This window comes from Euprymna scolopes, chromosome 3, assembly GCF_053919585.1.
Source record: "Euprymna scolopes isolate OS-2025 chromosome 3, ASM5391958v1, whole genome shotgun sequence".
In the NCBI taxonomy this organism is placed as follows: Eukaryota; Metazoa; Mollusca; class Cephalopoda; order Sepiida; family Sepiolidae; genus Euprymna; species Euprymna scolopes.
The window spans coordinates 19,472,912-19,500,905 of NC_136484.1; the positions used below are offsets into that span (position 1 = coordinate 19,472,912).

At 34.0% G+C, this 27,994-nt stretch overlaps 1 protein-coding gene across 1 annotated transcript; it reads right to left on the reverse strand.

Moving 5' to 3' along the window:
• Positions 1–27,994, reverse strand: LOC145263269 (gamma-interferon-inducible lysosomal thiol reductase-like). Its single transcript, XM_080120353.1, has 7 exons — positions 27,858–27,994; positions 16,042–16,224; positions 15,393–15,470; positions 13,135–13,239; positions 5,721–5,867; positions 3,246–3,314; positions 1–152 (listed from the first exon to the last, which is right to left on the reverse strand). Exons 1-7 carry the CDS (start codon positions 27,966–27,968, stop codon positions 99–101), a joined length of 747 nt encoding a protein of 248 aa, XP_079976479.1. The 5' UTR covers positions 27,969–27,994; the 3' UTR covers positions 1–98.

Below are 27,994 nucleotides of genomic sequence, written 5' to 3' on the forward strand. Positions count from 1 at the left end.
AAGAAAGAAGGGTAGTTGGAAGAATTAAATTCTGACAAATATACACAACACATATTAACCTGATAAATCATTTATTTGATTGAATTTCAGTTTACATCTTATTCAAAGGTGACATTGTAAATATTTTTACACGCTTTCGGTTTGTCAGAACCCTGTGAAAATAGAAAAGCAAAAATTTAAGTCATTGAAAAAATGTGGAAGATGAAAAAAATAAAGGTAACATATTTGCACATCTTTTGTTTGACTGTTTTTCGAATTTCATATTTGTTTGTTGGTACAAGCAAAACGTTTTTTCAATCTTTCCTAACTGTATTAACATCAAACTGATTAAGCTGATTTAATTCTAAGGATACATTAATATTTCCAAATACCGTACATATAGTAATCTCCAAACTCTCTCAAACAAATCCTAATATTCCTCATTTGCATATTTATTTTTTAAAGTTTCTAAACTTTCCACTCGAATAAAGAAAACACACAATGGCAGCATTTCGCACCAAAAATGTTAGTCACGTGACCAGCACACGTGATTCACATGTGACTCATGTGTGTCTATGCGCATAGGCGTTGTTTGTGAGTGGATGTTATGTTGACTTTTTCATTTCATCTGCAAACGAAAAAACATAAAATGTGATTTGTTTCAAATGATTAATTAACAATAGACTTTTAATTCCAAATCGAATCAAATATAAACACAATCAGTTTACATCTGAGACTCTTTTTATGATGACAAATTCAATTGGGAATTAATTCTATTCATTTATTTTCATTTTTTTTTTTCTTAGAATTATGTCTGATGCAACAATATTCTTTCATAAATACAGCGCATTTGTGGCCACAATCTCCTAACGTGGCGCGGGATCATTTTCCCTTGCCGAACCCCAAAGACTAGCGTGTCCAGCGTTTTGTTTTTTTTTGGGGGGGGGAGCATCTCTTTTGCTTCCCTGGTTTGCTTCCCCCTGTTGACCCATTAATTGTTTCTTTTTTTGGATTTATTTCAGGTTGTTCTCTTTTTAGGCTCGACTTAAACAGCTGGCCGGTCTGTATCTGAAGTGGTTAGAGTCAAATCGAACAGAATCTTTAGTCAGGCCAAATCGGCAGGTCTGAGCCAGAGAGAGGATGGAGAAGGAGAGGGGGGTAGTTGGTCCAGGCTCCAGTGTAGAAATGCCTAGCCTGGGGTCCTGTTCCCAAAGGGAGCTTCAGCCCAATCTGGGGGCAAGATCAGGGTCCAGAAATTCTCCACCACCATCGTATGGTCCAGGCTCCGCGATAGCGTCTGGCACAGGTTCTGCTGCCTGTGTCTCTGATACAAACATTGGAACAGGCTAGAAAACGAGATCAGGGACCTCTGCCAGTGCTGCTTCCCCCTGCACCATAACGATAGAGGAGTTTGCTGCACTAGGCATCTACTCCTGTAGTTTTGACTCTGCTGTCCACCACAGTGATAGAAATAGGCCAGCTGGGAGAGGTGATCCAGCTTGGTGAGATCGATGGAGGAGGGCTTTAACTGTCAGCCTGCCCACCCATATGAGGCCAGGACTCCTAAGGTCGGGAATGAAATCAAACGGCTCCGTTGATTTCTCCATTTTGAGAACCACCAACCCACCAGTCAATGAGCCAGGCAACTGGGAACAGGCCATGGAAATAAACGAGCTAGTTACTGACTTCAACCAATCACTGGACAAAGACCTGAGGTATGGCAGCAGTAAAGACAGCAGAAGCAAAAAACCGTCGCAGAAGGTTGGAGCAAGAATTTCTCATTCCAGGAAAAAGATGGGGGTCGCTCAGCTAAGCAAAAAGAGTGTGGTAGTTGGTGTCACCCTCAGCAAGGAGCAGATGTCATCCCCAATGGAAAAACTGGCGGATTGACCGTCACTGCCAGGGAGTTCACAGACCAAAACACAAGATTCTATGAGCTCAACTATTCCACAGGGCAGAGAACACTGCCACCAGAAGATTACCGTCAGTTGTTCAACTTGACATACAAGGAGTTGACTGACGGTAATGTTATAAAAGCCGTGCCAAGAGCTGGGGATAGACTGGTGAGAAGGATAGTATCGCTAGTCACCACAGTCTTCAAGAAAAAGAATTTAACTGGGGTGCCGAAGGAAACAATGATAGAGATGCCAGGTGAGCTCAAGATCCCAGCAACATACATATGTTAGAGGGGTTCCGCCATGTGGGACCCGACTGCTGCTTACTGACGAATCTAAAATGTTACTCAATTAAGCTAATAGAGAAAGAAAATCTCAAGAATTCATCAGTTGGTTTCTTATTCTTCAAACTTTCAACTTGCATAAACCTTCACAGCATGTGGAATTCTGTTCTGCTGGGCTGCTTTCCAACTGATTACAATTTAGTTGCTTTTAAGTCCGATGTAAACAAGTTTTTGTCGAGCCATCCCCTTAAATAATTAAATAATCAAATTCTACCCAATTTCCACCACCAACGATCTTGTCTCAGTGACTACTTATTGACTCTTGTCTTTGAGTAGCCTTCAGGTCTTGATAAGTGATGACTCCTTTATAAAACAATAAATCATGAAAAGGCTGTTGTAGTTTACTTGAAGCATTGTGCATAGTATAAAAGGAGTTGTGTTTGAAGGCTATATCAATGCAGTTCGGAGGAAACACCATGGATACAAGTTAGTATATAAAAGAATAATGACAAGATTATATTACGTTTATTTACCAATATATTGTGTCATATAAAATAGTAGATGTTGATGTCCCTAATTTTCAAGAGTATTATCTCTTCTTCAGGGGGCAAATAAAAAGAAATGCTCGCTGAACAGTTAAATAATTTTATTTTTATTTTCTCTCCTGAAGAAGAGATACTACTCTCGAAAATTAGGGACATCAACACCTGCTATCTTGTACAACACATTATGTTGATAAATAAACGTAATATGATCGAAAATTATTGAAAATTCTTTCTAATATTGGTTTTATTTTTTATATACTAACTTGTGAATATGGTGCTTCCTATGAATTGTATTGATATAGCCTTCAAACACAACTCCTTTCATAAATAAATTATTTTGGGGATTGGGATTTAGAGGATATCTTGTTGGTGGGATTTAAATGTCTAAATAAAAACGTTGGTATCATCTGACTTTTGTGGCAGAGAAAGTTTAAAGACTCCAACTTTCCCCCTACACAGACACAAACATACACTGAATTCAAATTTCATTAAAAGGGGGTTAAAAAAAGCGGCATTCACAAGATAGGTATTAAAAGATTTACCGTATATGTGTTGCATACCAAACCGGTTAAATCGTTCAGTGCTTCTCTTTGCAAATCTTCGGTGTGTACCTGCAACAAAAGACGAGATCATCTGAATTTCTTTATGAACGTAAATTTATTTCATAATAGAATTAACAACATTACATTTCTGAATTTTTTAGATGAGCATTGGTTATTCGTATTATTTGTAATCTTCAGACGGCTGTTCTCATCTTGAGTGCCATTTGCACAACGTTTTGGTCGATGTAACCTCCGACTTTCTTCAGGTGTATCTTGTCAAACTCAGGAATGCTTTTGTCATACTCTGGAATCTGGATGGAATTTCGAACGGAACCATTTTATTTACTTTGTTATGATAGCATGGACTCATTCTGTCAGCCATGACTGGATAGAGGTTCTAATTAATCTACAACTGTATTTTTCAGTCGCCCTTCAAACTTCAACTGCCCATTGTCTCAATTTTCTTTTTCTCATGATTAAAAAATATATCTTACGCTAATAATCGTACTTTCATATGCAAAAGAGAACAATTATAAAATGGCATCATAAAATTAGGAGTAAAATATGATTATCAAAATATTGTTATAATATTCATAACATTATTCAACTTTCTTGTGAAAATATTAAATAAACTCTCAATGCCCCCCTCCTTCCCTGACCTGAACCTTATGGACTATTTCGTTTGGTCATATGTCAGGAAAATCACCAACATGACATTCCACACCAAAGCCAGTCTGATTGCCACCATCCAACAAGTATTCGCTGAGTATTCGCTGAGTATTTGTTGAGTATTCGCTGAGCTCTCCTGCTGGCACTTGTGGAAAAAGGCATGCTCCCAGTTCTGAAGCCATATCGAGGCAGTGATTGAGGCTAAAGCCGGTTACATTGAATAGATATCAGCTCTAATACATACTCAAGTTACCTGAATTGATTTTTTCAATAAACGTTTTAAAATAAAGCAATGCTGTTGTTTTCTCTAAGTTGACAACTTTATCATGGCATCCTGCACAAAAAATGAATAAAAAATTATTGAATAAAAAATAAACTGATCAAACACCTAAAACAAAAATGAGAAAAAAGATTACTTATTAACTTATCAAATTTATAAAAAGTGAGGCAACCCCTTCTTCAAAACAGAGCAAAGGAAGTAGAAGGTAAAAATCAGCCGAACCTTTGTATGAGAGAAGCTCTGCCATTAACGAATGTAAACATTAACTCATGGACAGGAATAACAATGAATCTGATAGGGGTGCTAGCTAAACTTATACAAAACACCCATGAATCCCATATATTTTAAGCTGGCGAGTCCCTATGGTCTTTAAAGGCAGAAGACTCGGTATGGCCTTATTTCAGATATATTTCCATAACCTACTATCTAGCTCTACTCATGTATTGAGCACTGTTGAAGTAAATACTGATAATCGATACATAAAATATTATATCTCTTTATAACTTTCTATGTGGATATATTAAATAATTATAATACATACATACATACATGATGATTGCTGCATCTTTCCAGATGATCATGGTCACATTGAGTTCTCCCTATCTCGTCGTCCATGCCATCTCAGATGATTCTGCACTTGCTGCAGATTTGCACATTTTGAAGCAGATGTGACATACAAATTGAGCAAGTTCTACTGAGTGTACTTCCTTTGAAGGTTGAAGAGTGTTTCATATGTCTTCTTAAACGAGCAGTAGATTTGCAAACTTTGCTGCATATTAAACAGATTGTTTGCCTCAGACCAATAGGTACAAATTTGACTTGAACATGAGTTTTGTGTGATTTAAGGTGGATGACATAACCAGCTTTTGACAAAAGCACTCGTTCATAAGTGTCGCATTTCCAAGCTCTCACTTCAGATTCAGATTTCTTTTCTCTAGAGCATCACACCTTTCATGTACAAGCTTTCGCCACTTCGACCTTGGCAGAGTAAGTTCTTCCCATGTGTTGATGTTGATTTGCAGGACTTTCAAATTCAAATCCATGAGCCCAAATGCCTGAGGGAGTATCTATACAAATATGATGTTACAGAGTCTTAGCTTTGTACGACAGCTAAGTCTCTCTCTCGGTTCAAAATGTTGAGATCCAGCAACAAGCAAGAGCAAGATAGCCAGCAACAAATTAAACTGCAGACCAGCTTAATGCGGGTACTGGTCTCCCGCTTTATGGTTTTTTAAATCAGAGATTTGCTTCTCCTAGAAAGATTGCCTTCACTACGTCTTACGGGAGCCCTCTCCACCCCAATACACATATACACACACACAAATACATACATACATGCATACATACATTTAAACACAGGCGAGATTTATTTTATTTAACGACAGTTTTAAGATATACACAACATTTCGAAATATTTTAAATTTAAATGTATGTTTTAAAAATAAATAAATAATATTCAAAGATCAAGTTGTCTTATTTAGCTTTCATTTTTTTTTTTAAATTATGTAGACAATAGTTTTACTTACCCCATTTACAACTATCCAGGGTACACTAGTCATTGGAGGATCCAAATTATCTGTCTTCTCAGCTACAGCTTTTTGCAACTCCATTCCTTTTGAAGAATGGCTGCACTCAAAGAGTTTATCGACATCAATTTTTAATTTGTTTCCACACTGTAAAAGAAAAAAAGAAAACATAATAAATTCTTTAAAAGAAGAAGATAGTGGACTACACATGAAATGTACATGTATATATGTTGAATTCAACATATATACATTCAATATACATATGTTGATGTTTTATGTGTGTGTAAAAGGAGCCTACAGCAGCAGGGAGGTGACGATGGCCAAGTGGTTAATAACACGAGCTGATAACCTGGGTGTTCCAAGTTCGAACCCAGTTTGTTCCAGAGAATCACTTTCACTTAGGAACGTTGGCAACCTTTGTGTTGTCTCTCTCATGAATACCCTGTATGCTTCTAGAAAACGTTCTAAATTCACTTTAGAAAGATATTGGAGAAACGAATCCCAAACCACATTCCAAGTTGATTTGTCAAGATATATGCAGATGACATTATAGAAACACTCCAAAGGCCAACAATGACACTATAGAAACACTCCAAAGGCCAACAATGACACTATAGAAACACTCCAAAGGCCAACAATGACACTATAGAAACACTCCAAAGGCCAACAATGACACTATAGAAACACTCCAAAGGCCAACAATGACACTATAGAAACACTCCAAAGGCCAACAATGACACTATAGAAACACTCCAAAGGCCAACAATGACACTATAGAAACACTCCAAAGGCCAACAATGACACTATAGAAACACTCCAAAGGCCAACAATGACACTATAGAAACACTCCAAAGGCCAACAATGACACTATAGAAACACTCCAAAGGCCAACAATGACACTATAGAAACACTCCAAAGGCCAACAATGACAAAGATCTCTCTGAGTCTCTCTCCTCAGACCTTAAGCATGTGGTGTAATGGGGTAAAAAGTGGTTAATTTTAACGCATCCGAATCCAAACTTTTGTCTTTTCACCATAAACACTCTGATACACACTTGGCTCCAATTGATATAATTGGCTCTCGGCTAAAAGAGGCTTCCTGTTTTGACAAACTTCTGAGCCTGACCTTTAATCCTGACCTAAAATCGAAGACTTACATAAAATCCGTTGCCAAGGTCGCCGGAAAAATGGTTGCGTCATTTTACTGCTCCAGAAGATATCTAACTCCCGACGCAATCCTCTACCAGTATAAGAGCCAGATACGTCTTAAAATGAAGTACTGTTGCCATATTTGGGCGTGAGCTGCTCAAAGTACCTTATCCTGCCTTGACAAAGTTCAAAACCGGCTTTGAAACCTAGTAGGTGATGCCCTTCTTTTTATAGTTTATAGATTCCCTGCAATCTTTCGCCCACAAAAAAGACGTTGCAAGTCTATCGCCATTCTATTGTTATTTTCATGGCAAGTGCTCGTCTGAGCTTTAATCTTTGGTCTCTCAAAACCTTTACAAAAAATACTCGTCTAGTTACAACTATTATCAGCAGTTTCCCCAACTCTCTATCTGTGCCTAAATCTAAATGCAGATTCCATGAACAAAGCTTCTTTCTTAAAACTGCTCGCCTATGGAACTCTGTTCCGCTGGCCTGCTTTCCAGCTGATGACAACATGGTCGTATTTAAGTCCAATGTAAACAAGTTCTTATTAATCTGCCCTTATATAATCTATTTTTACCCTATTTCCACCAATAATTGTTAATATGCTGTTGACTCAGTAACTGCTGTACACTCAGTAACCCTTATCCTCGAGTGATCTTCAGACCTTGATAAGTGGTGACTACCATGTAAAAAAAAAATGCTAACAAAAGCATCATCATCGAATTTTACTAAAGGCACAAAAAATTGTACTTTTTCTATGGAAATTAATCGAGACAAGGCAAGAAGCTACTTTATGTAAGGAGCTAACAAGAATAAAAGATGCCTCTTTAATACCTGTTGCTAAATACTCAGCATTATAAGGTGAAAATCCAGGGTGAATGAAGTGATCCTGGGAAATGGGTGGTACACCTCCCTACATCTTAATGGAGTAGATAACGAAGAGGGAGAGAGCTTTGGCTTGCTCTCAACTATTGTCGATATCTTTATTTTATTTTCATCAGTTTATTTCCACAGATTATTCTATAACTTTATAGATTGGAGGATCAAGTAACAGAATATATTTTATTTGAATCCATGTAACTTCTAATCAGTGATTCGAAAACATAATTTTTATTAAAAGTTGCTATTGTAAACATATAATAGTTAAGAAAAGGATGAATATCCCGGAATGCCAGGGTTCAATACAAGGTTGAAACATACCATAACGCAAAATGAGTTTTTATGCATCTTGTTAAACACTCAGCGTTATAAGGTGAGAATCAAGGGAATAGTGTCTCTTCCTACATATTTATTTAGTAGCCCTCAACTATTGTCGACATTTTTATTTTATTTTCACTATTTTGTTTCCACATAGACCATTTTATACGTTTACAGATTGTGGGTGACAAGGAACGTTAACAAAATATATTTTATTTTATTTCAATCCATGTAATTTCCAATCAGTGATTCGAACACTGATCGTTTTTATTAAAAGTTGCTACTTTTGCATATATAATAGTTAAGAAACGTATGAATTCTTTTTATATAATGAGTTTTTATTTATTTATACTGTTTTTCTTCGGACTATTGTCTTAATCAACATTGATATTTATACAACGTTTCTCTGTATTATCCTCTTCTTGTGTATTTACCATTAATGTCCGATGATGCTTTTCCCATATTTAAATATACATTGGTTATTAATTTACATTTGTTGGATAGCCAGGGTCTGTATATATGTGTGTCTTGAATGCATGTGGGCTCGTGCATCGTCTAGTCATTATAATGTTCCTCTTTTCTTGTTCGTATGGGCTAGTGTCTCTCTAGTGTTTAATTAACGTATGTGTTGTATAAATAATCTAAACGTACATGTTATATACTTGTGTGTATACAAAGCGTTCACCTAAATAATGTGTAATGTTCGTACTTAGGGAAACAAATGTTATTCAATTACACAGTTCACAAACGGGACAATACATCCTTGTCCGCTTGGCATATGGACAAAGTAGACATGATTTATTGCATGGTTCTTTTTCTCAGCTTTTTTTTTGTCATGAAGTTCTGTAATCAAAGGAAACCCACAACGAGTTATATTTTTATATGGCCTTTATTCTGTAGGGCTGACCTGAGTCACCCTTAAAAGCCAAGAATTAGGACGAAAATAATACTATTCCCCAAGAAATAATAGTTTCTTAGCCTCTCTTTTTCTCTTCTCATAAACCGAACACAAACCAGAAACTTCTATCCAGAGTCCCTCACCATCTCCCTCCCCCTCCCTCCCTCTCTCTCTCTCTCTCTCTCTCTCTCTCCTTAACCAATCCCTAGCCAGAATGACAGGCGAGTAGGCAGTACACTCTTAGCCCCGAAACCAACGAGACATATATTGCCGGTAAACATTATTAACAAGAGATGTACTCACTCCAAAATGTAAAAAGGCAAATAAAGTTCTTTCCTTTTAAAGGTTAACACTTTTATTGACCTTTGCGGTGTCTAGCAAACTAATCTGTCAATTTTGGGTCTAAACATTTGAAATTTATACTTAACGGGTATTCAGGCATGCGGCAAGCATTTTAATTAGTTTTGTGGCGGAAATTTGGCTGCCAAAAGGTCAAAGTTGAAAGAGTTGACCTTTGCAGATTCTACCAAATTCCTCCGCTAATTTTGGATCTAAAGACTTGAAATTTTAGATCTAAGTAACTTGGACATGGGTAAAATTTTGTATTTTGATTTGAGAGGAAAACAATAAATGTTAAGGCGCCAAAATTGGGGTCAAAGTCTTAAAAATTGACTTCTGCAGTCTCTACGAAATTACTCAGACAAATAATCCAAATTTAACACTTATTATTTCATTAAAGAATATATATATATATATATATATATATATATATATATATATATATATATATATATATATATATATATAAGAAGTATAGAAGGATTCTTTAAATGGAAACTTATCGATATAAAAAAGCTCAACATGTAGGTGGAGCTTAGATGAAAGAGGGAAAGATACATGTCATTGCCTGACGAATCCTCACAAGGACGAAACGCGGCAAAAATCGATTTATTTATCTATCAAATTGTCTATCTAGCAGCGTAAACAATAGATTGAATCATGGAAAATAATTAAGTTGAGTGAGCACTGCAGGCGCAGAAAGGGTCAAGGGGTCATGTTGTGACATAAATCAAACTCTGTGGCCGATTAAGTTGCACCGGAAAGTATGCAAGTGGCGACCAAATCTGATGTGTCAGGGGTTCCAGTTTAAATAAACTGAGTTAATTTTAGTGGGTTGGTTTCAAGACGTCGAAGAAACAAGATGGGTGAAACAGGGGCGATGGTTTCCAAATGTATATAGAGAAAAAACAAGTCAAATATCGTTATTCTCTCCATTTCTACTGTGACGAAACGCCTAGGAGTGAATAAAGAATATATATAAAAACTACAGCGTCTTTGGTTCCTGTCTTGGAGCGTCTTTGTTAAAACAGGTTCCAGCTCTCCCAAGATGATTGATGAATCTCCCAGAGGCACCAGCAGAAGACAGGTATGTCATGTTCGTGTATTCTTCTATGTTCTGATGTACATGCACCCACACTCAGAGACTAGATGAGCAAAGCCATTAAGACAGACTTATACCCTAGATGTTCACGACCTGATAAAGAGTTAAACAAACTGTTAAATAAAAGAAATAAAAAAAGACAAATGGATAATTAAAGACCATTTTATAATATAGCATATGAGGAACTATTTTATTCAATAATATTTCACCTTTTATTTATAACAATCCTTTAATTTATGAAGCTCCCTTAAACACATTATAAACAAATGATAGGAAAATTTAAGGTGATCTCTCATATTAATGTTAAAAGTGGTTGATTAAAACTTACTAAACGTTTTTAGTAAAAATAAATGTCATAAAATATTTATATCTATATATATATATAAAAGTGAAAGTGTGTGTGTGTGTGTGTGTGTGTGTGTGTGTCTGTGTGTGTGTGTGTGTGTGTGTGTGGGTGGGTGTGTGTGTCTATGTATCTGTGTGTCTGTGTACATTTCCCTACACAATAACTTTGTCAATTTTTAGTCTACAGACTCGAAATTTGATATACAGGTTACTGAGATTTGGAAAAATCGATGTGATCGGTTTTTGGCCAGAAACTTGGCGATTAAGGGGTCAAAGTTCAACAATTTGACCTTTGAGAACTCTACCAAACTCCTCTGACAATTTTGGGTCTACGCACTTGAAATTTTAGATATAGGTTCCTTGGACATGGATCTAACTTAATAACTTGATTTGAACCCAAAACAATAAATTTTAAGGAGTCATAATAGGGGTCAAAGTTTTACAAAAATGACCTCTGCGGTCTCTTCCAAATTACTCAGACAATTTCTGGTCTAAATATTTGAAATTTTACATAAAGGGTATTCAGAGATAGGGCAAGCTTTTTCATCAGTTTGGGTCGAAAAGTTTTAGTTACCAATATATAAATGTATGTATGTATGTCTGTTTGCATGTCTGTCTGAAACTTTCAATAGAGGCGACGGATTTTACCAAGATCAGTATCGTTTTAAAATTCGATCTTTCATACGACAAATATCGAAAAATTGGCTAAAAACATTAATACCTTCCCCTTCAACTAGGCACTTTTCTACACTTTTTTTGCCGATATTTTTTAAAGTTATCTTCTGCTTTAGATTGTCTAGCCTTAATTTTAAAAAATATCGCTTCCGGTTTGGCGGTGGTCGTAACAGCATAAACGTTAGGTTTTACCTCGTTCCTTTCCTCCTTTGCGGTACGGGTTCGAGCCTGCCTTCCTACTATCACTTTTTTTTTTTTTTTTGCACAACATACAAATCCAAACACCCGGGCAACGCCGGGCGCCCATGCTAGCATGCAATAAAATTAGATTTACAGCCATGTAAAATTTAGGTCTAATTAATCAAAAGGTTATTACGATGAATAAATTAATAGATTAGATAATTAGTTTTATATAAAAATAAATATAAGTACATACAGTATAGATTTAACAGTTATCAATATTATCTAAGTGAATAAATATAGACGAATTATAAATAGTAACTTAATAAAATATTTTTATTTAAATATATATCAAAATGAATACAATTTATTAATATGGGAATTTGAAGCTGGTGACTTTACGAAATTTGAAAGTTCAAAGGTAGCATAACAAAATGAAAAATAATTGCAATTTCTCTCCCAATTTTCGGATTTTGTAATCATGTCCATATGCCTTTATTTTCTCTTAAAATGATAAATTCTTATTCTTCTGATGAGTTAAGGGCAGAATAAATTCAAGAATTGACATAATAATTACATGAACGATTCTGTGCTATGAAACAGGTGCTGTCAAGAATTGTGCATGTCAGCATACTTAAAAAAAATAAACGGTAAGATGGTCAACATCTTGAAATTTAGAATATGGACTTTTGTAATCTGCATTGTTAGATATCTTTGGCAGCAGTGCCGATCCTGTGGCCTGTTAGGTAGAGCTACTGGCTAGCAATTCAATGGTTGTGAGTTTGATCCCAAGCTTTTCAAGCAATACTAAAAAGCTGTGATACAGTGAAACAGTATTTTTGTGGATCACTATATATACATATATATATATATATATATATATATATATATATATATATAACAGCACAATCACGTTGACACACCTGTTCTCGCCAGATCACCAAAGTTAAGCAATGTTGAGCATGGCCAGTACCAGATGGGTGATCGTTTGGGAAGACTAAGTGTTGTATGTTCCGTACTGAGTCATAGAAATTTCCAGGTTGGTATTTGGGGGCGCATAATTCACTGACAGTGGTGCACCTCCAGTCTTCATAAAGCCATGCATCTAGGAGAAGGTAACTCTGATGTAAAAACCTGCGTTGTACTGTGTGCTTTGTCTTGCAGCAGTCATCTGCACCGACAAGCAGTAATAGCAAAATTTGTGGTTGGTTCTACACAACACCTTCACCACTATAAAAAAATCATCTGTGTGGATTTCCGAGCAACTTAGTTGTTGTGCCGGAACCTCATATATCGAAATCGATGGGAGAGTCCATCATATATATTATTTAATCTACAGAAACTATAATTTCTTATAAATAAATGAATATATTATAATGAAATCATGGATCTGCGATCGATCTGATCGCTATTCATTTTGTCAAAAAACTATGGCATGTCCCAATTATTAGCACAAGGAGGGGAGAGAGAGAGCAATACAGAACGTTGCTGGATGTATAGCATGGATTTCAATATAAAAATCTTACAATTAGATAAGACATGTACGAGGTGTATCGACCTTTAATTTGTCGGGAGACGCAACTGACGTAAGGGAATCCTTTTGATTCTGAAAGGAGATTCAGTGCACAATTCTGAAAAAAAAAAGAAATAAAATCGATTAGTAAGAGAAAAGAACCGATTTAGTAATCGATTATTCTTTATTATATTCCTTAGGTAAAATATTCCTTTTTGTATCTTTTTGTCAATTTTCTTATGGTACAGGGTAACTTCAATAAGTTTCCAGACTTTTTTCGAATGGGCACTTTTATTGATAGTACACACATGAAACTCTAGTCATCTTTAAAGTAATCTTCTCCAGCTGCAATTCACAGGGAGCAAGGTCTAGACTAGAGGAGGGTAAGGAACTGTCTTGATGCTCATCTTGATCAAATAGTCTGTGACAAGGATGAAGTTGAGGTCTGGTGCATCCATGCATATCTTCTGCATCTTCAGTTCCTCGCCTTGCGAATAATTGCATGTACAATTTCCACACTGGTATCAAACTGTACACTTATTGTTTCTATAGACATAAGATCCATGAAATTCTGGTAAATATAGGGTTATGTAACAACAGAACACCGACCGCTCTAATTTGTTTTTTATGGGGTAATCGTGGTCGGTGACAACGTATCTGATGCTCAAACTGGGGGAAAATTTACCGTTTGCATGGTATTAACCCCTGAACCCACAAACTACTTTCCGCCATTTTACAACTTCCGTTTACGCTACACGTGTGGCAGCATAAATGATGGCTTGCTTTACCTAGCAAACTGCCTTCTCCGCGGAAAATTTAAAATTAGCTGAAAAAGAAATAAAACAAGAAAAGGAAAGCACTCGAAGTTGGGGAGGAGGGGGGTCATTTAATTGGGTTTTTTCCTGGAACATAGAATTGTCAAATTTTTAAAAAGTACATTATAGCACTTTTGGGGTGGAAAAAGTCCAAGCATTTTTTTTTTACTTTCGAAATGACGACTCTAAAATAATATATACGAAATCTGGACAAATTAAAATAGCATATTTAAGCGTATTTTACACCTGGGCAAAGCCGGGTGCCATCCCCACTAATGATAATAAAAAACAAATGCATTCATTCAATCTGCACGTTTCACAATAAAAATGCTATTTTAAAATGCTATAAACATGACATAATATGCTCTCAACCTACGCAAATATATATATAATTATAAAACTCAAATGACCTTGTAACGAGTGATGCAACCCACTTTCCGGTTTACGACATCCAGTTGTGCATGCGCACATAAACATTAACCCATAACAGCATAAACAAATAAACACAAATTGCTTCTTTTGCAGATTTTGATCTGCACACTGAAATATTAATGTTATTATTTCGAAATTATTATTTAATATGGGAAGAGTGGGGGTGTTTTGCAACTATTCTTTATTACAACTATACTGTCGCTATTTTCTTACAACTAAACAACTTTAACCCATTGACAAACATAAGAACAATTGTAGTAAAGCCAAGACTACTACTACTACTCTCTATCCGTCCCTTTTCCTTCCTTCCTTCCTTCTTTCTTTTTTATTTTTTGTTTATATTTCTAGATACAAAATAGTTGTGTGAGAACGGTGAATTTGTTAACACATATACTAATCTGTTTCAATATTAGTTTTATTTTATTTCATTTATTTAGATTTTATTTTTTTGCTTCAGGTTTTATTAATTATTTTTTTTAGATTTTAAGTTTCTATAACTTGGTTGAAGGATTCCAATATGGGTTTTTCATTCTTATATTTCTCATCGGTTGGTTCATGTGCGTTTTTGCTGCTAAATGACTTTCGTCAGCGTTCGATTTGTAGGAAAATCTTGTTTAATTTTCGATTTTTGAGCGATTATTTGGAAAAATATGTAACTTTACACGAATAGGGAGGATTTTTTTTTTCATGTTTGAGTGATCCGTCCGTGATTTTTCATTTTAATATACTTTCATAGAAATGTTTCTGTTATGTCAAAAACCACTATTTTCTTTACGTCACAAGTGTCATGCTCATACATGAATTCCATAGCTAATATAACATACTGACCCAACGCATCACGGGTAGTCTAGTATATATATATATATATATATATATATATATATACTACATGAATTCCATAGCTAATATAACATACTGACCTAATGGGTTACGGGTAGTCTAGTATGTATATATATATATATATATATATATATATATATATATATATATTGATGCAATTCTTCATTTGTAATTTAATACCTACTTCAATAAGATTACCTTCGCATTCCAACGGTCCATGTTGACATTTATATGTAGTTGATCCATCAGGATTTTCTGTGATCTGTGAAAAAAAATATAAAACTTCATTACATTAAGGTTACATTCCCTCAGCATGTTAAAATTTCGGTACACATTTTACAGATCCGTTTCATTATGTCAACACCGTCTCTTTTCGTGCATATACTCTTCAGAAAAATTAGAAATTCTTTGCTTAGATAGAAAAAAATGCATGACAATATAATGCTGCAAGAAGGAAAAAGTTCACAGATGATTCAACATCGTACTTAACTCCATGTCTTTAGGTTTTGATTTCGATCTCAGCGTGAGTATTTTGTTCCGGTATCCATGTACCAAAATGTTAACATGCTGGAGGAGCAGTTTTGAATGAAAAGTAAATATTTAGATCTTGTAAATGTAACTATACTGTTATTCTTTTATATACTCTATTGTTATATTTGAGATACATTGAGCTTCTAAGCAAAAGAACTGGTATGCATAAAGAGTGAAATATAATTGAAAAAAGTTTTAAAAAATAACGCACGTGTGTGTGTGTGAGAGAGAGAGAGAGAGAGAGAGAGAGAGAGAGAGAGAGAGAGAGAGAGAGAGAGAGAGAATGTTTGCTTGCAACTTACATTAGCCTTTCCAAACGGATATAAGGTCAAGTTCATGATAGACCCGACATTATTGTAGGCTCTTGTTGCTTGTCCAATGATGAAATTGATGCTGTCAGGACACAATGATTCATAGTGAATGTCGATGTTAACGTTCGGGGCATTGGCAGCTGGATACAGGTACCTTTTGCATGCATCTTTCACCTGGACGAATTAAAAGAGATAAAACATCACACATTTTAAAACCTGGAATTTTTCAATAATAATAGGACCATACACATAATGCCACGCTGCCTATTACTCACGCAAACATATTCACACTAACAAACATATAGGCATACACATGTTACGTAATCGCTTTAATCGGTTGCTTTGCCAGTTTCTATAATGTTTACATGTACTTTTTTTGTCGCTGGTACAAAATGTATACAAACACTGACAGCGAAGTAAAAGTCACAACACAGTTGATCTACAAAAATTATTTTTATTTAATTTCAACAATTCTGTGACAAATTGTTATTCTGTTTTGACATTTACTGGAAGGCACGACGGTTGTCTGGTGATGAAGAGATGGGTGGCCCGTCCCACATTTCTCTCTCTGTATCTCTCTGACTGACTTTTTCTCTGTCTCTCTCTCTCCCCACTCTTTCTGACTGACTTTTTCTCTGTAAAGATTTTGTTTATAAACACATTCTTTCCCATTGGAATTTTTAATATTTCCTATGCCTATTGTCTCAGCATTTGACCGATATCTGCTCACATATTTCTGGGTCAAATTATACATTCCGTTAGACAATAGTGGAAAATCCCAAATTCTTAACATTTGAATTCATTTACGTCTGTGCAATCCATTGAATCTTTTTCCCCTGGTTGTGAATTATTTACCACCCAAAATAGATTTATATTACTATAGAATTTTCTTTTCTGGTTGAAATTATTTATTTGATTTATAATTAATTTAAATATTTTAGATATAGCTTTACTTAAAGGTTTAGTAATGCACGTCTTTGAACCTACAATAAACCTAGCACTAACTGGATTTTTGTACATTTTAGGTATCCAATATATACATGGAAGTTTTTTTGTTTTTTTCTTCTGACTTTAATCCTACTTTTTCACTAATAATATTATTATTCAGAATAATGCTATCTAAATTATATATATATATATATATATATATATATATATATATATATATATATATATATATACTAGCAAAAGTAACCGTCGTTGACTGGGTTCAAAAGCAGCCTACAAAAAATGGACTCTGATTTATTAAAGTATGATAGGTTGTGAAAAGGAAGGGTTGTAAAGAGATAGCTTCGAATTTGGGGGTATCAAAACCAAAGCAAAATATGATGAAAGTAAAAATAAAATAGATAGACCCCATAATTTATTATACCATACCTGTTCACACTGAAACACTTATCACAATATTCTGTGGATCTATATTAAAAAAACCTTGTTAAACTTTGTGACATATTTCCATTCTATGGAGGTCAGGCACGAACGAACACCCCATAATTTTATTATACCATATTTCTTGAAACACAAGCATAATTATCAAAGTATAGTTACGCAGATAGATACGAAAAGTCTTTATTAAAGTTTGTGTCTATTTCCATTCTATTGAGGCCAGGCGCGAACGCAGACCCCACAATTTTATTATACCATCCCTATTTAAGTTAAAACATACTTATCACAGTATTCTTATGTACATCTATATCAAAAACACTTGTAGACGTTTTTTTTTTTTTTAGTTTTTAAATTTTTCATTTCTATACTTTGTGGACCAGGCGTGAACGCAGACCCCACAATTTTAATGAACCACCGTTCTGCTAGATCAAACATACCCATTCTTGTGTCTCGATACATCTTCTATCATTATATGCAATCAGTTTTTTAAAATAGTCAACCATATAGGAGCCTATTCGTGACCAGACACACACACACACATGCACACACGTTCAGCTTTATATATATATATATATATATATATATATATATATATATATATATATATATATATATGCATATATATATATATATATATATATATATATATATGCATATATATATATATATATATGCATATATATATGCATATTTATATATATGCATATATATATATATATATATATATATATGCATATATATATATATATATATATATGCATATATATATGCATATATATATATGCATATATATATGCATATATATATGCATATATATATATGCATATATATATGCATATATATATATATGCATATATATATATATATATATGCATATATATATATGCATATATATATATGCATATATATATATGCATATATATATATATATGCATATATATATATGCATATATATATATGCATATATATATATGCATATATATATATATGCATATATATATATATGCATATATATATATATATGCATATATATATATATATGCATATATATATATATATGCATATATATATGCATATATATATATGCATATATATATGCATATATATATATGCATATATATATGCATATATATATGCATATATATATATGCATATATATATATGCATATATATATATATGCATATATATATATATGCATATATATATATATGCATATATATATATATGCATATATATATATGCATATATATATATATGCATATATATATATATATGCATATATATATATGCATATATATATGCATATTTTTTTTTTTTTTTTTTTTTTTTACAAAGGCATCACCACATTATCAAGGCCCAGAGGCCACTCAAGGATAAGGGTTAAAGAGTGTACAGTAGAAGTTGGTCAATATAGTAATCATTAGTAATGAAAATTTGGTAAATTTAATAACTTATATGGAACGGCTCATCAAGAACTTATTTACCTTAGACTTGAACACAACCATATTGTAGTCAGCCGGAAAGCAGGAAAACGGAAGACAATTCCACAGGCGTGCAGTTCTAAGAAAGAAGCTTTGTTCATGGAATCTACGTTTAGGTTTAGGCACAGATAAAGAGTGGGGGAAATTATTGATAGTGTTTACAGCTAGACGAGTGTTTCTTGTGAAAGTTTGGCGAGGGGGGACCATAGATTGAAGCTCAGTTGAACACTTTCCATGAAAATAACGATAAAGCAGAGACAAACTCGCAACATCTCTTCTGTGAGATAGAGGTTGTAAGGAGGAGAAAAGGACATCTCCTACGAGGCTACGAAGTCTATTTTGAACTCTATCAAGGCAGGACAAGTCCTTTCTAGCAGCTCCTGCCCAGATGTGGCAACAGTATTCCATCCTTGGACGTACCTGGCTCTTATATAGATAGAGAATAGCATCAGCAGTGAGATATCTACTGGATCGATAGAAAGATCCCACCATTTTTCCAGCGGCCTTGGCAACAGATTTGATATACGTGTTCCATTTAAGATCAGGAGTAATGGTCAAGCCCAGAAGCTTGTCAAAACTTGAGGCCTCCTGAAGACGAGAGCCATTCATTTCAATTGATGACAAATGTGGATTAAAATGTTGATGATGTAAAGAGAGAAGCTTGGTTTTAGATGCATTAAAAGTAACCAGCCACTCCTTTCCCCATTGTACTACATGCTCAAGATCAGAGGAGAGAGAATTGGAGAGTACTTGCTCGTTTACTGTCTTAGATGTGGTACCATAAATGGTAGTGTCGTCAGCATAAATGTCTACAAATGATGTAAGGATATGATTTGGAAGATCATTAATGTAGATCAGGAAAAGAGTTGGGCCCAGGATGGATCCCTGAGGGACACCGGCATTAATACTGAGAGCTTCTGATTTTTGCCCCTCAACTACTACTCTTATGAACCTATCAGAAAGAAATGATTTAATAATTGAGAAGACTTTTCCAGCTATACCATAGCTAGCGATCTTATGAAGTAAACCTTTATGCCATACCCTATCAAAGGCTTTAGATATGTCAAGAGCAATTGCCCTAGAAAGATTGCCACCGTCGAGAGATTTGCTAATCCTATGCGATATAACTGTAAGGACATCTGCTGTAGATCTAGCAGAACGGAAACCATATTGAGTGTCACTAAGAAGGTTATTTTTGTTGAGATGTTTGATTACTTCTGTATTTAACACAGATTCTAGCAACTTACTCATGACGCACAGGAGACTTATTGGCCTGTACTGAGAGGGGGATGAGCGATCACCTGAATTCTTAAATACAGGGCATACTGATGAGATTTTCCAGGGAGATGGGAAACTATTCTCCTTAAGACAACGTTTAAACAGTTTTGTAAGTATGGGCGCTAGTTCAGGTTGAAGTTTTTTGAGTACTATAATTGGAATACCATCAGGGCCAGTTGCTTTACTGGAATCAAGGTTTTTGATTAGCTTGGCAACATCATGTACAGATATACGTATATCACATAGCATGTTTTCTGATACAGGAGGAAATATTGGGGGTTGGCGGTCTTGGTCGCAAAGGGTAGAATTAGCTGCAAAGTTCTTGACAAAGAGTTTGGCTTTGTCTGATGCTGACGAGATTACCTCAGGTCCATTGATAATAGTTGGGATGGAGCACACGCTTCTGTTCAGGATTCTGTTTGCTATTTGCCAAAACTGGTGGGAACCAAGCCGCTGCTCAGCTACTTTGGACTTAACAGATTGAGCATACAACTCTCTTGCGTTCCTTATTACTTTCTTACAATGGTTGCTGGCAGTCCTGAAAACGGCTTTAGTTTCCATACATCTATTACGTTTGAAGCAGTGGAAAAAGTGATTTCTGTGCGCAATGGCAGCAGCACATTCTGGAGAGAACCATGGCTGGCTGTTAGGTTTTTGCTGAAACTTTTTAGAGGGTATGAAATGGTCAATACCTACAATTAACCATTCAGTTAGGTCTAATACTATAGAGGACACATCCTTTTTAAACATGGAATGCAGAGGTAGATCAGATATAAATGTACGGAAGCTATCCCAGTCAGCCTTAGTGTATCGATATACTGTACGATGAAGTGGTACGTCTGGGGACTTATTACATTTCATTTTTATCTTAATTGATACAACAGAGTGGTCGGAAGATCCAAGAGGCGACAGAACAGAAACTGAACATAGTTCAGGGCAAGTTGTGAGAAAAAGGTCTAGTAGGCTCGCATACTGGCCGTCATTATCGGGCACACGGGTAGGTTCCTGAACAATCTGAGTGAGGTCATAGGCAATGGAGAAATCATGACAGAACCTCCCCTCATCATCGGTCTTGTTTGAGTGGGTCAACCATTCGACGTTGTGAACATTGAAGTCTCCACATACGTGAATGTTAGCTGAAGGATAAGTAGAAAGGACTTGGTCAATTTTCTCAGATATGCTTTGAAAGATAGTAACTCCGCTGTTGTGGGGGCGATAGAGAGTAAATATAAATGCAGTAGTGTGAGCTAAAGCAACCCGGAAGCACATATAGGGTAAGTTAGGATCTTCCCTGGAGATGTCCCTCCCACATGGAAAGCTATCTTTAATATAGGCACATATTCCATGCCCATGGCGATCTTGGGGGTCAGATTTAGAAGTTAAGTTAGAGTATCCTGTAATTGCAAACTCATCTAGGGAAATAGCCTGTCCAATGCCAGTTTCACTTAAAAATAAAAGGTCTGGTTTAGTCTCCTGTAATTGGGTTTCAACCTCTGGAAGGTTAGAACGTAGACCCCTGATGTTGGAGAAGGAGACATGGTAGTAGGGGTCTACGTTGGAAGTTGGAGAACCGGGTTTAATCGTGTATTTTTTCTTGAAACTTGTCATGATGAAATTTTGGAATTTGTGGACTAGGTCGACAGATTTACTTAGAGCAGGACAGAGAGGGGAAACTAAGAGAGAAAAAGAAACGAAGAATTTTTTTTTTGTACCACATGATAAGGTAAAGCCGTAACAATTACCCACTAGTATGGCATCGAGAGGCCCCACCAGAAGCTACTGCATGGTCCAGATTCCATTCACCAAATGGCAATACAGCAGCCCCAGTACTTTGCACCTGCTGATAGGACAGCCTCCTTAGTGGTTAATCCAAGGTTCGGGTCCCTGACTATCAGGCGGATAACGTCAGCCCAGACAAAACGTTTACCTCCAGCACCCTTACTAGTGACATGGCTACAAGGATAGACATAGAAACAGAAAATTTTCACCAACTCTGCCAACTGTTCGCGCAAAAATACTGCCAACCTAGAAAACAGCTTTTTCTTCTCCCTTTGTCAGAAAAATCACTCATTTAAAAAATGAGGACTGAGGGACAAATAAGAAGAAGCGAGAGTAACAGGAGCTGCCGATAACGCATCCACAATGCGTTTTCTACTCTCCATTAAAAAAAATAAAAAATAAATAAAAAATAAATAAAAAATAAAAAATAACTATTAAGTATTGTACTTAATAAAAGTCCAACAGACGTGTTTAAGGGAAAGTATGATGATAGATTCCCCTCTCACGAACTAAAAATGAGTACAATTAGGTAATCTATTTTTGCAATCAACTCGGTAGATAAATAAACATTTATGGACGAGAGAAAAAAAAAAAAAAAAAAAAAAAAAAAAAAAGAAGCTAGCATTTAATACAACAGAAATACATAAATTAAATACTGAAATAAAATGTAGTTATTAATATTTGAATCTTAAAATAAAAAGTGCGAATTAGTAGAGAAAAAAATCACTTATCACAACAACGCATTCCGTCTCCAAACTAGTGAAGAATTTAACTTTTAATAGCGTTCAGAAGATTTTTTTTTTTTTAAATTAACCGTTAAGAGAAAGCGTGATTTTATTCTGAACTTTAACTAATCACGTTTTAAGCAACTTATGATATAAAACAAAATCGGATGGGGGGGGGGTTCTTCCGAAGTTAGTTGGTGACGTTATAAGTAATTGCGAGATAAGATGGGAGCCAGAAATTAGGGGTGGGGGACTGAAAATAATAATATAATGGATTGATTATACAATATTTAAGATCAACTTGGTAGATAAACATTTATGGACGAGAAAAATAAAAAAAATTAAAAAAAAAAAAAAAGCTAGCATTTAATACAACAGAAATACATAAATTAAATACTGAAATAAAATGTAGTTATTAATATTTGAATCTTAAAATAAAAAGTGCGAATTAGTAGAGAAAAAAATCACTTATCACAAGAACGCATTCCGTCTCCAATCTAGTGAAGAATTTAACTTTTAATAGCGTTCAGAAGATTTTTTTTTTTTTTTTAATTAACCGTTAAGAGAAAGCGTGATTTTATTCTGAACTTTAACTAATCACGTTTTAAGCAACTTATGATATAAAACAAAATCGGATGGGGGGGGGTTCTTCCGGAGTTAGTTGGTGACGTTATAAGTAATTGCGAGATAAGATGGGAGCCAGAAATTAGGGGTGGGGGACTGAAAATGATAATATAATGGATTGATTATACAATATTTAAGATCAACTTGGTAGATAAACATTTATGGACGAGAAAAAAAAAAAAAAAAAAAAAAAAAGCTAGCATTTAATACAACAGAAATACATAAATTAAATACTGAAATAAAATGTAGTTATTAATATTTGAATCTTAAAATAAAAAGTGCGAATTAGTAGAGAAAAAAATCACTTATCACAACAACGCATTCCGTCTCCAAACTAGTGAAGAATTTAACTTTTAATAGCGTTCAGAAGATTTTTTTTTTTTTTAAATTAACCGTTAAGAGAAAGCGTGATTTTATTCTGAACTTTAACTAATCACGTTTTAAGCAACTTATGATATAAAACAAAATCGGATGGGGGGGGGTTCTTCCGAAGTTAGTTGGTGACGTTATAAGTAATTGCGAGATAAGATGGGAGCCAGAAATTAGGGGTGGGGGACTGAAAATAATAATATAATGGATTGATTATACAATATTTAAGATCAACTTGGTAGATAAACATTTATGGACGAGAAAAAAAAAAAAAAAAAAAAAAGCTAGCATTTAATACAACAGAAATACATAAATTAAATACTGAAATAAAATGTAGTTATTAATATTTGAATCTTAAAATAAAAAGTGCGAATTAGTAGAGAAAAAAATCACTTATCACAACAACGCATTCCGTCTCCAAACTAGTGAAGAATTTAACTTTTAATAGCGTTCAGAAGATTTTTTTTTTTTTTAAATTAACCGTTAAGAGAAAGCGTGATTTTATTCTGAACTTTAACTAATCACGTTTTAAGCAACTTATGATATAAAACAAAATCGGATGGGGGGGGGGGGGGTTCTTCCGAAGTTAGTTGGTGACGTTATAAGTAATTGCGAGATAAGATGGGAGCCAGAAATTAGGGGTGGGGGACTGAAAATAATAATATAATGGATTGATTATACAATATTTAAGATCAACTTGGTAGATAAACATTTATGGACGAGAAAAAAAAAAAAAAAAAAAAAAGCTAGCATTATATGCATATATATATATGTATATATATATGCATATATATATATATGCATATATATATGTATATATATATATATATATGCATATATATATATGTATATATATATGCATATATATATATATATGCATATATATATGTATATATATATGCATATATATATGCATATATATATGTATATATATATATGCATATATATATGTATATATATATATGCATATATATATATGCATATATATATGTATATATATATATATATGCATATATATATATATATGCATATATACCTCATTTCATTTGAAATGCCCGTTCAGGGTTGACATAAATTTATGAGTTTGAGCAAAGTTTGTATTGTATTTATTTTTTTATATATATAGTAATAAGGTTAAGCTGACAAATATATTTTCACTGATAAGACAAACCTATCTTGATAAAATGCTTACTCAGTTAAGAGGAGCAAACAAACGCTTCTCGTCAGAAGAGGAGAAAAAGCCGGCATTATATTGTATATTATATAATGCTTCGAAATGCCATGACCTAAAGAGGTTTCTACATTATTTCCCTTTCTGTGATCCTTATTGACTTGATAATGTAATAAAGTTCCTATGTAACTTTACTCTTTATCTTTATGACATATTCTATTATATATGTGTGCATATATATATATATATATATATATATATATATATATATATATATATATATATATATATATATATATATTGATATCCCCTTTTTTGCCTTATAAATATAACATTCAATCGACTAACGAACTTATTCAGACCCTACGGAGCATGAAACCTAAAACGGTATTATTGTTTCCTTAGATGTTGAGAATCTTTTCACTAATTTTCCAGTCCTAGAAACTATAGACATTAAAATATATATAATAACCCAAATCCATGCTCACTTAAAATTGACCCTAATACCCTACGTAAGCTACGTGGCCTGTACAACTGAAGTCATATTTTTTTTATCACTATGGCAATATCTTTTTATAAAAAGATGGTGTTGCCATGGGCTCTGCTTTTGGTCCAACTTTCAGCAATTTTTATATGTGTAACCTTGAAAATAAAATATTCAACGCCATAAAAAAAGCCTTCAATCTATTTACGATATGTCGATGATATTTTAATACTTATTAACAATAAAGAAGAAATTAACACATTACAAACAACTTTCCAAAATAATTCCATATTAAAATTCACATATGCATTAAACATAATTCCTTTCCTAGATGTTCTTATCGATGCTAATAATTATGAATTTTCCACTCCCATATATAAGAAACGACCAATAAAGATCCTTCTACTCTAAATTATCTTAGTGAATGTTCCTTTCGATATAAAACTGCTGTAATTAACAATTTACTAACCATAGCCACCTTAATCTCCTCTTCCCCAACTATTTTCCAACAAGAAATCAATAACATTAAACAAACCATAGTTAATAATGAATTTCTTGACCATTTTATCGATCAACAAATCACGAAATTTAAAACTGTTAATCAGAATAAGATAGATTTAAAGCCAACATCCTCTAAATATATGAAACTGTTTTACAAAAATCAAATGCATCATAATTACAGGATAGATAAAAAATCTCTATAAAGTAGTATTAATAAAAATGTACACTGTATTAGCACTAATAAAAAAAGTAAAATTGACTATTTACTATGACAAATTTACAACTTCCAGCCTTATCATTAGCAATAATTCTTCCCTTTTGACAGAGTCACTTGGTAAGACTAACCTTGTATATGAATTCACAGGCCAATTGGGAGACTGTACCTCCGACAGAAACATACACATAGGTATGACTTCCACGACATTGTCCGGGAGACTAATATTACATCGCTCTGAACAAAGTGACATCTTTAAACACCTGGCAAACCAGCATTTTGTTCCGTTGTGCCAGTTTAGAAAGCTCATAGTTGATAATACCAACATTCTTATACAATGTAACAATAAACATAAACTTGAAATACTCGAAGCTATACTAATAAAAACTAAAAAAAAAAACCCTAACATTAACAAAATAAACTTTACTAATAGCCTTAACCTTTTGAAGTGTTTATAAAAAAAACAATTTATTAACCAATAAAAATTAAGCATCCATAAATCTAAATAGTAAAAGTCAAATCAGTTTAATTAATCCCTGAAGATGAATCTAGAAGGTTTGAAATTACTTAGATAAATCAAAGTTATGGTTATCACATCAGCCAGTTCCCACCTGAAGTAAAGACTACAATATGAAAAATGTTTGCAAAAAAAAAAAATGAATAAAAAATGTAATTCATGTAAGAGTTAGACACAAGGCCATCAAAATGTAAGGAGTAATCCGGTTGATGGTCATCCTCAGCCTGTCTTACTTTAATGTGATGTATTTTGACCCATTCATTCGCCCCAGCTATGTCTTTCTTTTTTTTTCTTTTTTTTTTACACTTTTTCACCTCGATGAAGGCATATTACCACTTGAATGTAAGGAGATATTATTTAATATCATGTTAAACTGTGTCTAAATGACTGTGGGGAGTTGAGAAACGAGATGTCTGTTCACATTACATTTAAACTTCTCCAGGTTAGTACACTCATGGAAGCAGAAAACATAGTGGGGGGATTCCAAAGTCTAGAAATCTGAGGAAAAAAATTATTAGAATAGAAGACTTTCTGGCATCTAGGAACTTCAACAGTGAAGGCGTGGGATTTTGCTGCTTGTCAGATTAGTCGGGAGTATGTATAGTATATTTTTTCCTTTCCCTATTTGTTTATTATTTTCATGTCAACAGCTTCCAGATTATCTTAATTATTCTATTCTAGGCTACCCTACTTAAAATAGTCTCAATAGTTTGAATTAAACTTTATTTATTTATACATTTATAAATAAGAAAAACAGGGTATTAAGACTATCCAAACCTGTCCTAAAAATAGTCCAAACGCAGTCTTGAAGTTAGTTTAGAACCGAAAACAAGCAGGTCGATCTCTAAATAGAAGTGGGACTATAGTGGTGGAATAGAAATAGGGATGTGTTATTCTATGGGCTACCCTACTTTTAATATCCTCAATAGTTTGAATTAACTTTCATTTATTATTTATGCATTTATAAATGTGTACAATTTCATTAGCGGTGTAGGGAGTGGGACAAATGAATCCATTCTCCAGATAAAAATAAAAAATAAAATAATAAGAAGAAGAAGAAAGAAAGCATATTAAGACTCTTTGTTCTAAAAAATAAACAGATCACAGTTTCGCAATTTGAAAACAAGCAGGTTGATCTTTATATGGGAGTGGGACTATAGTTGGTAATGAAATAGGGATGGAATTTTTATGCATACATTTTGATATCTCGCTTGAATACATTTGATTTCTCATTATTGTCTTACCAAATGGCTAAATATGCAAATGAGTCAGATTACCTGGCAAAGTTCTGCGATTTCAGGTGAGCTGCACCAAGCTGAAGGAGGCAGGTTACATCCTTTGCTGGACACGAAGCTGACGAACAGAGCGAGGATTAATGAAGTGATCATAGTGACAGGAAAGAAATGACAACTCT

Excerpts from the sequence above, each read along its gene's own strand:
- LOC145263269 (XM_080120353.1), bottom strand. The coding sequence starts at position 27,968 with ATGATCACTTCATTAATCCTCGCTCTGTTCGTCAGCTTCGTGTCCAGC. Across the intron at positions 5,868-13,134 it reads CGTACATGTCTTATCTAATT|TGTGGAAACAAATTAAAAAT; the intron begins GTAAGATTTTTA and ends TTTCTTTTACAG. Across the intron at positions 153-3,245 it reads TGGTATGCAACACATATACG|GGTTCTGACAAACCGAAAGC; the intron begins GTAAATCTTTTA and ends CTATTTTCACAG.